This window comes from Oreochromis aureus, linkage group 7 (genome assembly GCF_013358895.1).
Source record: "Oreochromis aureus strain Israel breed Guangdong linkage group 7, ZZ_aureus, whole genome shotgun sequence".
NCBI lineage: Eukaryota > Metazoa > Chordata > Actinopteri > Cichliformes > Cichlidae > Oreochromis > Oreochromis aureus.
In genome coordinates this window covers 15,912,619-15,930,200 of record NC_052948.1, presented here as the reverse complement: position 1 = coordinate 15,930,200, position 17,582 = coordinate 15,912,619, and the positions used below count along the sequence as shown (strand labels likewise).

General features: G+C 40.8%; 2 protein-coding genes across 4 annotated transcripts; both read right to left on the bottom strand.

Moving 5' to 3' along the window:
• Window positions 1–324: 324 nt before the first annotated feature.
• Window positions 325–2,307, bottom strand: si:ch73-330k17.3 (IGFBP domain-containing protein). The gene is made up of 4 exons (XM_039615718.1): window positions 1,974–2,307; window positions 1,303–1,390; window positions 1,006–1,201; window positions 325–925 (listed from the first exon to the last, which is right to left on the bottom strand). The coding sequence occupies exons 1-4, from the start codon at window positions 2,299–2,301 to the stop codon at window positions 866–868; spliced, it is 672 nt and encodes a 223-aa protein (XP_039471652.1). The 5' UTR covers window positions 2,302–2,307; the 3' UTR covers window positions 325–865.
• A 2,215-nt stretch (window positions 2,308–4,522) lies between these two features.
• ctdspl2a (CTD (carboxy-terminal domain, RNA polymerase II, polypeptide A) small phosphatase like 2a) lies at window positions 4,523–17,247 on the bottom strand. 3 transcript variants are annotated; one of them, XM_031755657.2, is made up of 13 exons: window positions 16,938–17,247; window positions 14,556–14,767; window positions 12,140–12,275; window positions 11,695–11,841; window positions 11,277–11,504; window positions 11,041–11,134; window positions 10,411–10,522; window positions 10,210–10,296; window positions 10,043–10,105; window positions 9,863–9,942; window positions 7,807–7,933; window positions 7,577–7,672; window positions 4,523–5,780 (listed from the first exon to the last, which is right to left on the bottom strand). In XM_031755657.2, the coding sequence occupies exons 2-13, from the start codon at window positions 14,742–14,744 to the stop codon at window positions 5,715–5,717; spliced, it is 1,425 nt and encodes a 474-aa protein (XP_031611517.1). In that variant the 5' UTR covers window positions 14,745–14,767; window positions 16,938–17,247; the 3' UTR covers window positions 4,523–5,714. The 3 variants fall into 3 exon arrangements, with proteins under 3 accessions (XP_031611517.1, XP_031611519.1, XP_031611518.1); XM_031755659.2 differs by lacking the exon at window positions 16,938–17,247 and adding an exon at window positions 16,735–16,793; XM_031755658.2 differs by lacking the exon at window positions 16,938–17,247 and adding an exon at window positions 16,095–16,688.
• Between the last annotated feature and the right edge of the window lie 335 nt (window positions 17,248–17,582).

Below are 17,582 nucleotides of genomic sequence, written 5' to 3'. Positions count from 1 at the left end.
CCTGGTGGCTCTTTCCAACATAATAAAGCTCCATTTCAGAAACTTCACATCATCTCGAACTGCTTGAGAGCATGACAATGAGTTCAAGAATGATTCCAGCATCTTGTCGAATCTGTGCTATAAAGAATTAAATTAGTATTAATTAAAAGTGGGTCCAAACCAGTATCAGTATAGTGTACCTAATAAAGTGGCTGGTCAGTATGTTTTAGGGCAGTAGACTGACTGATACAGATCTTTCAGATGTTTGTGGGCTCTTTTTATGCAGTGGATTTACTGGTCTGGCCAAAACCTGCAGGTGGTTTGTAAAGTCTTGTGTTAGTTTGTGTTTTATAAATAATGTATTTACTGCATTTTTATTTTACAGCTGACACTGTAAGAATATGGATTAGAATATTCATTCACTGGTAATGAAATCCAGTAATTTGAGATCTAATTAAATAATTGACACACAGGTGACAGAGAGAATCTGACATATGTTTACTTAGCAGGTAGGTTTTCATGTTGTGGTACATGAATTAAACATTTATTGTCACACACAAGTTCATATAAGATACAAGAAAACATGTTAAAAAAAAAAAAAAAAAGCTGTGATAATGCCAACTGTCTAATGTGATATAAAGCAATGCACATCACTTGACAGCATTAATTAACAGCTAGAATAGTGCAGATCCAGCCTGGTAATCCCCATAAATAAATAGACAGAGCAAAGTCAGTACAGAATTTTAAAAAGTAGAAAGTTTTTATCTTGATTTAAATTGCAGGGGGAAAAAGTAATTGTTGATTAAGTAGTTTTAAGATATTCACAGGGTTTAAACATAGCTGCCTTTCTTCACATTTTGCTACAAGTGTTCCTCTTGGTTTCCTCTTAGCTGGATGAGCTCGGACAGTCCGGGATCAAGCACACGAAATGCCCCTCGCAGTTACTCTACAAAGAGGAAAAAGACCGTGTTGGATTCAGAGCACACAGGGAGAAGTTTGGTTTTTATTATTATTATTTTTCCATACCTGGAGGTTGGTGTGACATATGGGACTGTGAGGTGCAGTCAGGTGATTGTGCACACACTTCCCAAAGTGTTGCAGACAGGTGGAATCGGACGGGGCGCAGGTCTGAGAGCACGATGGTCGCTTCAGCAGCAGACAGCTGGAGCAGGACGTGTGCTGGCAGGAGCCCTGGCACTCTTTATTCTGCAGAGACGTAGACCTACAGACGAGGAAATTCTGATTATTGCTAAAAACAACAACAACAACGTGGCATTTAGAGGATGGGGGACGGGGTAAAGCAGTGTTATTAAATGAGCTCACCTGGCAGAGCAGATTGCAGAGGGGTTGGCCTGGCAGTACTCCTTGGTGCACTCTGGTTGGCAGCTCTCTGCATCCAGCTGTTCAATCACTGCACGGATTTAAAGAAACTACGAATGAGAGTCCCGCATTGTGGAGTCAGACTTTATATCGTGAGCAGCAAGAAAAAAAGACAGGAAAACTGTAAAAGGTCTGATATCGTATTGATAACGGTGACACTTCTTTTCATCGGGGATAGATAAGATGAGTAATTATGGCTGAGGAACCTTTGATTCAAAGGAAGCCTTGACCACACTATCAGTCTTCACAGCTCATAAACCAGATTTTACCGCTCCTCCACCATTCCCACTACACAGACTTACAGTAAAAGAATCTCACCAAGTACATTTTTACGCGTTTAGAGAAGATTTTAGCGCCTTTGTAGTTCCCGCCAACTTTATTTCCAGAAGGAGGCGTTAAATATTGCATTTTTGCTTACAGAGCCTTCTTTTAATTAACATGATGGATTTCTGTACATGTGAATAAATCAGAACAACTCGCTATTATTATTTTTTTGTGCTGCTGTAAAACTTTTTTCCCCAGTATCGCATTTCACGAGTGATTAAAACATCACTCGTGGATCTGAGGCGCAGTGACTGCTTGTCATCATTTAAGAGTAACGGTTACAATCTCACCTGCTTTGCAGATCCCTTTGCGCTCTGCGTCTGGTTTGACAGCTGCTGAGTCCTGAAAAACGCACACCAGCCCCTCGTCGCACTTCCCCAGGTAGTCCCACGTGCCCCCGCAGGTCTCCCCCTCCGTCTTGGCGCACACGGGGCAGCAGCCACAGACACCCGTCGTCACGCCCCCTTTACACTGGAGCTTCAGCGCCCGCCGGGAGGAGCAGTGTATCCGCTCGCAGGGCGGGCAGTGAAGGGCCTGAAGCTGCTGGGTGTCCACGGGGGACGCTTTCTCCAACCCGAACACCCCCAACAGCGCACTGAGAAATAGCAGCATCCGCATTGTTGATAGGCGTGATGTTATCCTGAGGGGAGAGCAGCTGTCAGGACCTTTTATATCCCCGGGCACCCCGGCATTGTCACACCACATGCTTCGTAGTTTATGAGCCACAGCCTCCTCCCACCACCAGCAGCCAATAGATGGGTGGATTTAGTCTAAAATATACGGTTAATTATCCCCACGTCTTATCTCCACGCTATCAACAGTGTGATTTTGTTTTGAAACAAGTCTTCCGTCCGAACATTGTTAGATAAACTCTGATGGAGGTGAATTCGGAGTCACATGACCCCTGAAAGGGGCAATTCGGTGTGCACCTGTAATCAGATAATGGCCTATTTCTCAAAAGAACAAAAGGTTTAAGACATCAGCAGGTTATCTCATCCGGACGCCTCACAAGGTTCGTACCTGAATGAAAAATCTGGCAGGTTGTGTGCATGCCAGTAAAATATGGCCGCGCGTTCACTGGGTGTCTGTCAGCTGACATTACAGCTGCTGCATGTCATTTCTTTCCTCTTTATCTTTGAAGAGGGCCCGGTGGCGCCAGTGTCCGGCAGCCTCGCCTCTGTCAGTGCGCCCCAGGGCAGCTGTGGCTACAGTGTAGCTTGCCATCACCAGTGTGTGAATGTGTGTGTGAATGGGTGGATGACTGGATGTGTAAAGCGCTTTGGGGTCCTTAGGGACTAGTAAAGCGCTATACAAATACAGGCCATTTACCATTTACCAAGAGGGAAACTTCTGCTTGGAAGTAGGACAAACTACTGCAGAAACATACTTAGTCCTCGGCGAGTCACAAAAAGGTCGATTATTTTGTGTTATTGTAATTTATGCTGCAGTTAACATATTAAAATTAGCCGCTTTGGATATTAAACCCTTTTTGCATTTGTGCACAAAGGCCCACAATCACCCCAGCCACAAGAGATATTTAATGACTTTACTTTGAGGAAATATTCTGTGTAAAATCCTGGAGGAGAGAAAAGGATTTCTTTTGCTTTGGCTCTTAATATGCTCTACGTTCATTTGGATCCGCACGAACTGTTAGTATGATGGTCCACAGAGGAGAAACATGGCAGATTAAACCAGGGTTTACCAGTCTGGCTGTAAGCGTGCTCTTATGAAGGGGGGCAGCACATGGCCATTTAGAAACACGTCCAGGTTTACTGAGTGCAGAGAAACAATAAAACAAAGGAAGATAAAACTACAATAAAAAACATGAAGAGGCTAGACATAATACACACAAGGTGCATTACATGGGCGATCGTGGCTCAAGAGTTGGCAGTTTGTCTTGTAATCGGAAGGTCCGACAGTCTCGGTCGTTGTGTCCTTGGGCAAGACACTTCACCCGTTGCCTACTGGTGGTGGTCAGAGGGCCCGGTGTGGCGCCAGTGTCCGGCAGCCTCGCCTCTGTCAGTGCGCCCCAGGGCAGCTGTGGCTACACATCACCAGTGTGTGAATGGGTGGATGACTGAATGTAGTGTAAAGCGCTTTGGGGTCCATAGGGACTAAGTAAAGCGCTATACAAATACAGGCCATTTACCAATACATTGGAAGGTAAATACCCTACAGTAATGCAGAGAAAACCCCAGCAATCAGATGACCCCCTATGAGCAAGCATTTGGCGACAGTGGGAAGGAAAAACTCCCTTTTAACAGGAAGAAACCTCTGGCACAACCAGGATCGGGGAGGGGTGACCATCTGAGAGACCAGTTGGGGACGAGGGGAGGAAGACAGGACAAAAGTGGAGGAGAGCCACAGGTTTATTATTTTTTATTAATATTAATAATTTTATGATGTAATTATTCATCTCTGACTTAATTTTAATTATTCAATTAAATCTTTTTACACATTAGTCCTCATGTCTTACTGCTTAGTCCCTGACGGAGCCAAAGGAGAGAAGCCCATATAGGATAAATATGCCCCATCTAGTCCCCATAACCTTCAATGTTTTTGAAGGTTATGTCATATGAGGTCTGGGAGGAAACAAAATGGGAAAAAAAAAAGAAAAAAAAAAGACAGCTTTAAGTATCAAAATGATGCTTTGATCGGAAAAAGCAAACCAGAGAACTCCTACTCATCTTTCCTGTTGCACTGATCCCAGAGGAGCATCTCCACATTCACTCATCCACCTCTGTATCAATTTGCATAATCCTGCACGCTGTCTTCACTTTAAAAATAAAGCTTAAAGTATTGCTGAACAAACTAAAATCTCAGTTACTGCTAGGAAGCCTTGTGTCGTATAAAAATGTATTTATTTTCAAGGAAACCATTGAGTAACACTGAATACACCAGGAGTGATCATTCAATAAGTCAATAAAACTCGTGACTCCTACATCAAAGATCCCACATACAAGACGTCTTGGAAAAGAAGATTCAAAGCAAACATGTTGGCAATTTGCTGGTGCTACAATTTCATTTTTCCCCCACATAACAAATTTAGGCGATACACACCTGTGTAGAAAAGTGACAAGAGTTTACATCAACTTACAAAGGGCTGGATGTCAAAGTGCAAGATGCCTGAACCCCACCCACCCACCCACCCCTCCTGTCAAAGAGGACGATCAAAATGTCGCAACCAGAAGCGGACTCTTAAATACAAATCTCCAAAATTAAGATTCTGCCATTATGGGTTTGTATTCATTTGAGACCCTAGTCTATCTTACATTTCATAGCTTTAAAATATTATTTCAGAAACATCTTCCTCCCAAAGATACTCATTTCTTTTATTCTTCTTCTTCTTTTTTTTTTTTTTTTTTTTTTAAACTGCACCTTATAAGAGACGACTGCATGTAATGGAGTAAAGCATCACAGAAATTATGCAGGCATACAACAGAAAAGCAGCTGCTTATCAACAAGTTCAAACAAAACAACATTTTATCAGTTAAAAAAGAAAAAGAAAAAAGCAACCGAGTCAGAGTACATACTAAAATCTGAAGTGAAACTAAAATGACTTAAAAACCTCAAAAACAAACAAACAAAAAAAACAATTATGTACATATATTTACAGGCAAATAGAGTGAATATTTTACAGGTTTGACTGGCCACTGGAGGTCAGGAGGAAACCAACAAGGTCCATATAATCCAACACTGTGTGACATTCAGTTTTGTCAAATGACAAAATACCTTCCAGGAGGCCGTCTGCAAGGTCGCACTGAAAACAAGTGAGCTAAGAAACCTCTGCTCTGAGTCTGCCTTCACTGTGTGTGTGCGCATGTGTGTGTAGAAAAACATCCAGGACTTTTTTTTTTTTTGTGGACTCAAACATAATTTTCATTTTTTCTTTTTTTTGCATGACTTTAAAAAAAAATTATAATAATGGCAATGTTGTGTATGCAAACAGAACTCCACTGAATACATCCTTCTATGAGTCCGTTTGTTTTTTTCCTTCTTCCGCTGCGATCTTGTAAATGAACATTAGCACCTCAGTCTGGAGGGAGGAGGTCGTGCAAACGAAACCGCTCTCGGATGTGCGGTCTGACGTCTTCATTCTGGGATGAGACAGAAAAGGTGGGACTGATTTTCAAAACTTTAAATTATTAAAATGTCATTTTGATCACACATTCAGGATGTCTTCTTCTCTGCAGGAGAAACAAGTAAAGACAAACTTTCACTAAATGCACCGCGTTTAGAGCTGGGCTGATATGGGGGGGGGGGAATCTAAGAAAAATCTACAATATTTTCTTCTCAAATCAGTCGATACTGATATCACGTTAAAATTCAAATCTGTACTTCCGTAAAGCTCAAAGGTTCCTTTTTACACCTAAATGAGATGTTAAAATTTACAGTTGAACCGTTGAACATGATAAATGGACTGCAACATTGTGAAACTGTATTTTAAATATGTAACATGGGTTTTCTGACTGGGAAAAAGCTTCAAGTGTTACAGAAGAACAAAAATGAACTGCAACACTAAACTAAAAAATACTAAAAATATCAGTACAAATTTTTAAAAACTTTCAAATGTACATAAAAGGAGAACATAAACAAAACTAACACTCAATTGTGTTCTGCTTTTGTATCACTGGGAGTCTCAGTCATGGATCAGATGTGCGACTGGTTCCACCACTAATCCGCTGTGGTAGTAAAAAGCTGTTCAGCTCTCCCTCTACTCTCCAGGTGTAGCAGGATAAAGTCGTCTGAGAGAAGCATTTATGGCCACAGAGCTGGTAATGGCTCAGTTTCTTTAACCAGCTTCTTAAATCGGACATTTTCGACTGTGCTTACTGGCATCATGCCTCGTTACCTGCCTTTGTGGAAACCTGCTTTCAACACAGTTTGCAGTGTTGCAGTGCATGCTGCTCTGCTCTGAGTTTTCATTTTCTGTTGCCATGTCGGCTTTTACCTTGCCCGAGCTTTTAGCGTATTGCTACGTCAACCCAACCTGTGTGGCGTTGACATTATTCCACCCACATGACTGTGTTGGCGCTACTTATTGTCAATGGCCTTTTGTGTTGTCCGTCAAAACATGGATGGAGTGAGCTCTATCAATTTTATACCGACCATGATTGATATCGCTATTGAGTAAACCTTTTGCATGATAATGTTATCGTTTTATTGCCCAGCTCTAATCATGATATTACTGAGCATTTCAATCCAGCAGAGTTAATGTTACACAGTGCTGTGTTAACACATATTCGCCTCTCACCGTCCGTCTTCCTCTCCTTTACTCACATTACCAAAAACTTCTCTGCACGGTTTTATTTTCTGCTCTTTTTTGGTTGCACTTCCTCTCAGACCACCTTCTCTTTGCTGATTTGTAAGTGTAGAAACCCAAGCTATTTTAAAAAAATCTAATATTAAAATGTGAGCATTGTTGACTGAGGCGACACTTCCCTTTTTTGTTGTTAAATGCATTGGTTACAAAACTAAACCTGGCACCAAATCAAGACAGCGACAGCTGACTGACAGCTGTTATCTTACCAAGAGTTAGACTACAGCTTTCTAGCCAATCAAAATTTACGATTTCAGCAGCCATACGCAGCATTTTGTTGGTACAGTGCAGTGGTTTTCAAACCATGTGGAGCAGGAACCACTGCAGATATACAGACTGAAACTCAGTTGAATGAATCACTAGGAAAGTAAGAAACTGGTTTGTTTAAATAATTTATACATGTATGTATGATCTCTATTAGCAACACTAAATATAAAACTGTTAGGTGTAATACACAGCTAAATCTGTGTGTGGTGAAGAGTGGGTTGAACACTGACAGTAGACTGCCAGCTGGGGTTATTTTCCACTGGTGTGCATGCACAGATGCAAATATTTAAAAGTCAAAGTACGTACCAGCTCCACAAGTTTCTCAAGGAAGGGAATAAGCTTTAGAAGCTCATTGTCATTTCTATCCACAAACCAGCTCTCAATGGGGATTCCATTGGAAAGCTGAAAGAAACAAAAATCTGTGTTTAGATCAATGTGACACAAAATCATGGATAAAAGTGCAGTTTAAAGTAAATTCATTCATTTGAGAAAAAAAACAAACTAATAATAAAAGGATTCTGGTGTAAGAACTTCACCTGATAAGCAAAGGCTTGGGGTGAGTTGTCGATTATTACAGTCTTGGAAAGATCCCGCCCGAGAATGTTTAGGTCTTTAATGTAATTTCCTTGAACGCACACACAGTGCTCACGAAATAGTCTATGTCTGAAAGAAAGAAAGCAAAAAAGAAAAACGCAGCAAGACAGATTTATTCTGAGAAAATAACACCAACGGAAGAAGAGCTCTGGTGAAGTTAATGATGCTTACAGAAAAGCAAAAAGTACACAAAGATTTACACTGTGCATTTGTCCAGAGGTTGGCGGTTAGGTGACAGAAGGAAAAGAAATTAATAAATGTTTCAGGAAAAAAAAACAAAAAACAAATGCAAGCGGCCCAACAGGTATTTCAGATCTGTTTGTTAGAAACAATGAAAAGGGAGTGAATGGTGCTTTTAGAATAATATATTCATGAAACTCTGGACACACCCTGACTGAATGTTAGAGGACCAAATCATTAATGCTGGTTGTGCTTGAACGAGTGAGAAAAATCATATAAACAGCATGTTTATGTGCAAGTGATGAGGTTCAAATATTAATCATTAATAAATAAATGAATGACACCCACCATCAGTTTGCCAAAATACCAATGCGAGGCAGGTATGACTGGGAAACTGCATGCTTACTGGCCAATTGTAAGCATGCTAATTGTAAGCAACTCGTGATTGACAAGACACTATTTTCATACATAATATTTGCAAAAAGAGACTTAGTCCAAGCAAGTCCAGCAATAGCAAAATGGTGAAAAGTGCGACACTAACTGGAATTGGAGAGTTTGTCTTTAAAATATGAGTTGTGGCTCAGTGCTGCAGGCAACATTGCCTTCAAACTTTTATTTTGAAGGCAAATGATCTCAATTTCTGGTTTGCGTTACACTTTTCACAGCTTCACTACAGCCAGCAGAGCTGCTGAACAGCATTTGTAGAGAGGTCCATGACCTCCATGCAAACTACAACTGCAGCAATATGCTAGCTGCCAAAGCAAATCACAAAGAGGGTTTTGCCAATCAGTTGGGGAAATCCTAGCAACAGGTTGTTGCCAGGGTCTTCTTATTAACCACTCTGCAAACCTGTGTGACTGGACCTTTAGCAACAGGTTTTCCAGCGACTGCCAGCAACCCCAATAATCACTTGCAACTAGTTGGCGAATACTTAGTTTGATGTTATAATTTCTCACAGTTGAGCAGTGAAGTATGTTTTCAGCAACTGAATTGCGTTCACAACAGTAGTCTTGGTCTGTTGGGCGCTAGCTTCTTCCATCTTCTCGGTTTCAAGTTCATTGCTAGCATCGTCGTCTGATCCATCCTTTCTGGCTTTTTTAGGTTCAGGTCTGTGTTTAATCGGCATCCTGACTGGCTGGGTCGGAGCAAGTGCCAATGAAAGGGTGGCTTTAGCTGCGACGTAGGTGCAATTAGAGGATGTAAAGATTGGAGCTCAAAGTTTTGCTGCCGTCAGATAGACGCCATAACCGGAAGCCTTACTCGTTGGGGAATACTGATTTTTCCCCTCATGACTCTCCAGAGCTGTGCATAGGCTTTGCTTAGGAGCAACACACAACCAAGCTGGTCACCTGATTAACTGAACCTCTTCTAACAGAGGGCATAAACAACAACAATAACAAATACAACGCAGCTTGCTGAGAAGTCTGAACATGAATCTTCAAAGGATTTGTTTACAAAATCAACACTATCAGGAAGGGGGAGGAGCTTTATGGCTTTTCCAGTAAAGCAAACCTGCTGTTAGTCTTAGTGGAAAAGGAAACATGAAGAACTTAAATATTGGAAAGTACACCTGGTTTCTTTTTATTTGGTGTCAAGAACGAAGAAAGATTTAAAACACAAGAAAGCAGCAAACAGCTACTTTAACACCCTCTGTGGAATTTTAAACGTTTATCTTCTCCTGAGGATGACTACAGAATAAAGCTGGTAAATTCTAATGAATAAATACAGGTTTGTATCCTGATCATTTCCCCTCTTACTCTACAGCTAACAGACATCTTACAAAGCAGAGTTCATCTTCGGATGCACGTTCCCACTGACCTTACTAACTGTTTTTTCGGATCCAGGATGTTGAGCAACTTGTCGGCGTAGACCTTCTTTGAAGCAGTGAAGAGAATAATCTGAAATTTTAATGGACAGCAATAAATGACTAATATTTAATCTGAGAGGAGGCCAGACTAAACAAACATCGTTTGCACTCTAACAAAAGATCGCTCTTACCTCGTACAACTGAGACATGCGCTCGAGAAACTCTCTGAAAAAGGGCCTCAACCGAACATACACCTGCAGGTTTAAAAAAAATGAAAAAATAGATCAAGAGACAGAAGGTTTAGGAACAGCCATAAAAAGTTAGTCTCTTAAACTGGGGAATGATGCTGAAGCTGTACCTGGTATATTACATCTTGAAAAAGCACAGGGAATGTCAGAGCTGCATCTTCGAGCTCATTCAAACTACAATGAACCAGAGTTTCATCCTGGAAGCAAGAGAAGAAAAAACAACCATAAAAAAAGGGAAAATAATTTGTCTTTAATTTGAGTCCTTTTTTAAAATTTTGAGATGAAAGCATAAGAGACATTTCGCTGCTTACCAGATCAAGGACAAGAGAAAACTCCGGTGTGCTGCGTGTTTTTAAAGGCAGCGCCGGTTTGCGTGTTAACTGCTCTTCTGTCAGCGGAGGCACGTGCTTGATGAAGAAGTACCTTGAATTTAGAGAAACCAAAAGGAAATACATCAACAGTCAAAAATCACAATCACTTAAATGTCCCAGTTGAACCTTTGATAGTAATATAACTCATTCACTGTTAATTCTATAGATGTTTGATTAAAAAAAAAAATAAAGTAAAACAAGAGAATATTTAATCTTCACTGGGGGAATTGGGGAAGAGCAAACAGTATCCTCCAGTGAAGTAAGTGGCACACAGACTTAAAAGTGTAGTTTTGCTGCCACCTGGTGGCTGAAAGTTTCACAACAAGCTCGACACCAGCATGCAAAGTCACCTTGAATGTGATTTCAAGTGGAATCACACCACAAAACTCAACAAAGACAGGGTTTGCTGCCCAAAGTGCAAGCTCAAATTCAAAAACAATGCAGCACTTATTCATTTAAGTCTATTAATGTTTACTTAATTAATGCTGGAAGGAATTATATTAAATTTAGTTTGCTTTAAAAAAAAAAAAAAAAAAAAAAAAAGGAGGGGACAAATTAGATTAAACTTACGGGTCGAAAACTTCCCAGTCCTCATCATATGAGGGTTCTGCTGGAACTGAAGGTAATGAGTGTGGGTAGCTGCCATCTGGCATACACCCGGGAGCTGAAAGAGAAACATAAGATGTAAGGGAAATTCAAATGCAATGATTCTGAGAAATAACAAGCCTCTACTGTGAAATTGTCCTTGTTTATGTGAATAAAGTTTTAAATTCAAAGAGGACTAGGCCTATCGTGAGTGGTCGCACCTGTTAACGGGGGCATGTCAGTTTCAGTGACGATCTCTCCTTCTTCTATGGTTGTATCGGAGGTAATGTGGAGCCTCTGTGGTAACATCGGAGCGGTGTGACATGGAGTGATGCCCTCGGTGGATGTGAGAGTGCTGCTCGGCATCTCTTCAGCCTGCTCGATGTCCAGCTGTTTCATGATTTCCTCTGCCTCCATGGCTTGGCCGGGAGAATCGGAGCCAGGAGTGGCTTAACAGAGGGAATACAAATAAGAGATGTGGGTTTCAGTCACATATCGCAGCTTCTTCAGAAAAAAACCAAACTAAACCCCTTCAATTTATATTTCAGCATGATTGCTTTGTTATTATTTATTTATAGTTTTTTAATTCAGCCTAAATTACCTGTGGATTGGCTACCAAATACCTGTGGACTTTCTTACCAGTTTTAGTTGCTGGTGAGAAAAAGTTGAAGACTGGGGAGAAGATGGTTCCAAGCAGGGTGGTGCGTGGTGGGCTGCTCGTTGAGTCGACGGGGGCCTCCAGTTTACCGTTTGGTTTAATTGGTTTACTATGGCAGGTCATGGTGTCTTTTGAAGAAAAAAAAAAAAAAAAAAGGGAGAACAAATCCTTTCTTATAAGTTACAAACAAAATACTTATGTTGCTTTCTCTATATATGCATTTTACTACAGCAGTGGTTTTGTGACTGTAGGGCGTGGGACCACAGCAGGTTTGGCGCAGGTGACGAGCAGAAAAACATGGTTTTAGTTTGGTAACACTATTGTAAAATTTTCAGGGTTCTGAAGACTGAGAGCTATAAAACAGCAGTATATACATAAAGGCATATGATTTGCTACGGTCCACTTCTACAGACTGGTCTGTCATACCTTTATTTGGACTTTTCCGGCAAACTCTGGATACGGATTTGTTAGAGAGACCTCTAGTCTGTGGTGTTGAAGTAATGAGATCACCGTCGGGATTACAATCAATACGACTCCGCTTGGCAGGAATATCCTGCTCCACCTAAAAAGAAATGACACACACAGTTACAAATTTACATAATTTAAATTTTTCCACAGCTTTAACTTCTTCAGTGCGGAAATCGCTAACACATCACTAACACACAAATATATTTAGCAGCACTGAAAGCAGTTGCCATGACATCACCACAGAAAACACATTTACTTTCTCACTGTGCATGTTTTGCATATATGTGATGACATTTGTTTAAAAATGTGAGTTCTGTTAAAAGGGGCGGAACAGTGCTCAGTGGTTAGCACTGCCACCTCGTAACAAGAAGGTTCTAGGTTTGAATCCACTGGCCGGCCGGGGCCTTTCTGTGTCTGCGTGGGCTCTCTCAGGGTACTCCAGCCTCCTCCCACAATCCAAACACATTCATGTTAGGTTAAATGGTGATTCTAAATTGGTTGCAGGTTTGAATGTGACTGTCAACAGTTGTCTGGGTCAACCCTGCAATAGACAGGCAACATGTCAAGGGTACACTCCGTCTCTACCCCATGACCTCTAGGACAGGCTCAAGTCCATCTCACCACCATTAATTAGATAAGTGGAAGAAAACTGATGGATGATCTGGTAAAAGTCAGTGCACTGACATAGCTCGCTAACCCACTAAACTTGCTCTGTAGTACCCCTTTAAAGACATAACAACAATAACAATACTGGCAGCTGCTAGTGCTACCCCTCAGCCTCCTAGTAGATGCACGTATAATACAAACTCCCTTCTTGAGTTATTACATTCACATTTCAGAAAACTTGGCCTCTGACCTTGTGGTCGAGGTCACTTAAATTCAAACATAGTAGATGCACCTACTGTATGAATGGCACGTTATCAAGTTATCACTTTCACAAACTAGTGTGTGTGCATGCCACACACACACACACACACACACACACTAGTTTGTCTGCAAGGTACGGAGGCAACAAAACCCCATGGACCTTTTATGGCTGAGGGGTAAAAACAGAGCGTGCAAAGTGCTTTGTCTGACAGGCAAAAGGAGAGCACTCAACTCAATGCAACTTGTTAAGTCAAACTGTCCCAACACCACTAAATGAAGCCCTCCTTTGAAATGAATGTGTCACATTGTCACTGTATTTGCATGCAGCTGGTGATGCAGAAAATGTCTACATGTTTTTTTACATTCTGTTCTACCTGTTTTACACTGCTGGAACTTCAGCTACTAGAACACAGACCAGAAAACTGATTATGGTTACATTATTAGGCCGTTTATCAAACAGGATATCTATTCAATCAATAAAATTGATTTCACTTTAATCTGGTGGCAAACTAAACTGATTTCCACGTCTCCTTTATTAGGTTGTGAGACAGAGTCAGAGCTGAACACACAGAGTAACCTCTAATGTTTTAATAGATGCATTTTAAAGGTTTCAAAAGCTCTAATGTGTGGCTGCTAGGTCGGAAATAAAAAAAAAAAAACCCAGCACACATATTAACATATTTACTTTACCTCTCAGTATGCTAATAATGATCATGAACTGAGATCTGGGGATTTTCTGCAGCATTGCATTTTCTTGTATTTCTGTAAGCGACAGTGTTGCATTTTACTGTGATATTTTCATGCTTTTTACAGACTAAAATGTCTCTGATTGGAACGAGTGGTGCTAAATTGAACCATTTTTGTGCAGAAGAGTCAAACGACGTGGGCAAATGTCGCCAATTTTAGGTGAGCATGCAAGCAGAAAGCTTAAGTTTTATCTCTGACTGGGGTTTAAGGTATTGTTAAGCCAGCAGACACAAAGAAAACCTGGCTGTGTTGAACTAATATACGCCTCAGGATGCATTAGAGTATGTGTTTATTAAGGCTGACATACCTGCATAGCATGAATGCTGTGCTTGTATTATAATCCCTATTCTGAACTTTTTAGATCTTGCCCCTGACATTCATCATCTGTGTCACATTAACAAAAATTTAAAATGAAAACTAAAAAAAACAAGACAAATAAAAAACAAGCAAACTAACACTATGTGGAAACTATGTGAAACAAAACTCAAAAAAAAATAAACGAACCCACTGAAGCCTATAGGAGGTTTCGGCAGTCTAAGATAAAAATATCTAACTTTTGTGTGGCCATCAGTAATATGAGTCAGACTTAAAATAATTTTAAACCTGCTGTTTCGATCTCTAAAAACACTAGTAACAGTTACACGTGAGACACAGCTTCACTTTATCAGCTTTTTGGTTTGTTTTTTAAGTAGGTGCGTGTGTTCTTGTGGCGTACTATTAGAAAGAAGCACATAAAACAAAACAAAAAAGCTGTGCCTACCTTGACTGCATTTCCACGGATGAATTTCTTGATAGTGGAGAACAGGCCTGTCTCATTCTTCTGCATTTTGCCTCGACCTCTCACTGGCGATGGCTCCACTTCACAGTGTTTCCTTTTGGCCTGGGACGGGTGGGTTCGATGGCCTACGTTCGGCTGCTGAGGAGCTTTACGCACTCTCAGCTTCATCATGCACCAACGTCACATAGAAAAATCTGACAAGGAAGGAAAACATGAAGGAAAGTCAACTGAGCGTTTCTGACACTGCACTTGGAGCACAAAGGCTAGACACTCAACCCTTTGTGTTATATTATCAGATTTTCTCTTAACTTTTCACATTTATAAATGTAAATAACATATTTAAAGGAACAGTTTTTCTCTGTTGAGTGTAAGGGAGTGGATAATAAAAATCAGAATAAAGAAATTTCTAAAAAATGTGTGCATTTCAATACCTCCTGCAAAAGGTCTACTACTACAAGACATCAGGATTTGCAGATAACAGTAAGCACAATCCATCCATAAATGGTAAAAAAAAAAAAAGGTGTGCTTTACCGCTCTGACAGGAATTGTTGCATTTCCCCATTACTTATGACCAAAAATGCAAGTTACACTTAAGTACATGAAACTCTCACGCCCCCCCTCAAGAAAAACCCCTCAAAAAACCTGGACTGTGATAAAAACGTTAAAAATTACTTTGTTCTTTGTTAAAGAAAAGTGTTTTAATTTACTTGAGTATCAAAAAGGCTTTTGTTTACCAAAGGTCAGAAACAGCAGGAAATTACACAAGTTTCTCTCCAACCATTTGCCTAAAAATCCTGGTAACTTTTCAGATCTGCTGGGCAGCCAATATCAAACAAGAATGACATTTTTACATAAACACAAAGCAAACGTTTCTTGTCCTGACAAAGACTTGTGCTGAGCAGGATATAGCAACTTCTCTCTTCGGCAGACAAACTGTGTCAGGGTTTTTCCTGGCTTAAAAATGAGCCTTTGGGCGTTACTGTGCAAGCACAGCAAGGGCTAGGACTCTTGAGTTACCCATCTATGCACTTTCTTGCTTATTTTATAAACAAAATAATATTAAAACACCCTAGTTAAAAAATAAAAATACACCACAAAGCTAACCATCTTTTGTTTTTTAGCTCTACCTAAAAACCTCTTTAATGCGTTTCAGGTTTTTTTAATGCCAGAAAAACACTGATGCAGTTTCTAAATTACCTCAGTTGCTAATGCAAATTTTTGTTTTATGAAATACGTGTAAATACAGGTCACATACGTTGACATGACAGTGTGTGGTTCTAGTTTACTTTAGCAAAGAAGCAAGTTCCTAAAGTTGTATTTATTTATGTTTACAGTTTCCACATCCTCTTTCTGCCTCCCTTCGTAGATACAGTCAAATGCGTTTTTATTTGCGTGCTAAAGCTGTACAACGAAAACCCACGATTTATGGACACTTCACTACCAATCTAGTCAAAATGTGTGCAGGCAATTGAGTAACTGTGTTTAGGAAGCTCAACAAATCAGTTAAGATGAAACGCATACCTTTGCCTTTTCTTTTTTTTTGTTTAGCTGTCACGGCCACTTGACTCCGGTATAAATGAAAGAAAAGTTATCAAAACAAAAATGCGCGTAAGCCGGACCGTTCAGCGGAGTGGGTGGTAAACACCAGAAGTTAGCAAAAATTTGAAGCTTTCGGGTTATCCGAAGTCAGCTGCTGCTTAGAGGATAGGCTTTGTGTTTATATATGTTTGCTCAGTTGTTGCTGAATGAGATCTGACAGCAAACAGCACCGCTGTCTGTCGTTATGTAACATCAGACGGGCTGTCTTAACGCCAACGACGTCAGCTACCGCTAACGTTAGCCAACCGCTGACATTTAGCATCAATACTACACAGACAACACCGCTCTGACGCTGATGCCCCGCATTTTTTGGCGCACCGCCGACTTTACGTAGTCAGAACTGACACCTGTAGGCTTAACAGAGTTACTGTTAATGCTAGCATAAAACAGGCGCGGTCTGTCAGTGGGTTCTGTAGCTAACGTTAACCAAACTACAGTTAGCTTGCAAGCTAACAAAACGCCAAAGGCAGCAAAAGCCATTTCGTGACATTACTCCCTCCGCTTCCAAAAACTCCTCTAGCGTTTCCTCCGACAGCATATCTATACGTAATATGGAAATTACCCTTTAATTCTTCAGTGAAATAAAGGTAATTAAAGCAAACTTCGCTGTGGCTAACGCGTCATTTTGTTCGCTCCCGTAACCATCTTTAGCGATTGAGACTACGCCCCCTTCGGTAGCCAACGTTAGCCGCTAGCTAGCAGGAGTCAGGCTTTCACAGGGGGACAAGCCTTTTTGTTTACATGTTGACGTTGTTCGATGCTTACCGATGATCTAGGAAGCTCTTCAAAACGTGCCGCAGCGTTGTCAGCTCTCGGCCGCGACCGTGGCGGCCACGGACAAAGATCGGGCCGTGGTTGTTGCCGCCAGCTGTGTCCGTCGCTCGGTAGCTAGTCACACATCGACCATGTCTGCGGACGCCATTTCCCGCCTCATCACAAACATAACGTTGCGGTGCGCAGAAGAATGTGACACACACGTAGGGGAACCAACGTGGCGAGCGCAGTCAACAGGAAAATGGCTTTAGTATGTGCGCAGCTGGACCCGGGCTCTCTGTCACACTTTATCCCTGCTGGTGCTGTTGTGTGACTGCAAGAATCCGCAAACAGCTCAGTGTTTCTGTATTAGTTTAGCAGAATCTGAAGGGTTGGACTGGAAATTGGCATTTTTTGTAAGACATTGGCCAGGATGGTTCAGAGGTTTTAATACTTTCAAAAATCTTGCAAGCAAAAAACAAAAAAAACAAAACCCAAAACAAAACAAAAAGCAGCTGCTCCACATTATACTGTATAATTTGACTGAAAGCAGGCTCAGCTTTTAGTCAAATTTAGATACTCTCTTGTTGGGAAAAAAAAAAAAAAAAAAATCAAAGAAGTGGGAAAGGAGCAAAAATGAAAGTGAATTAAACTTGG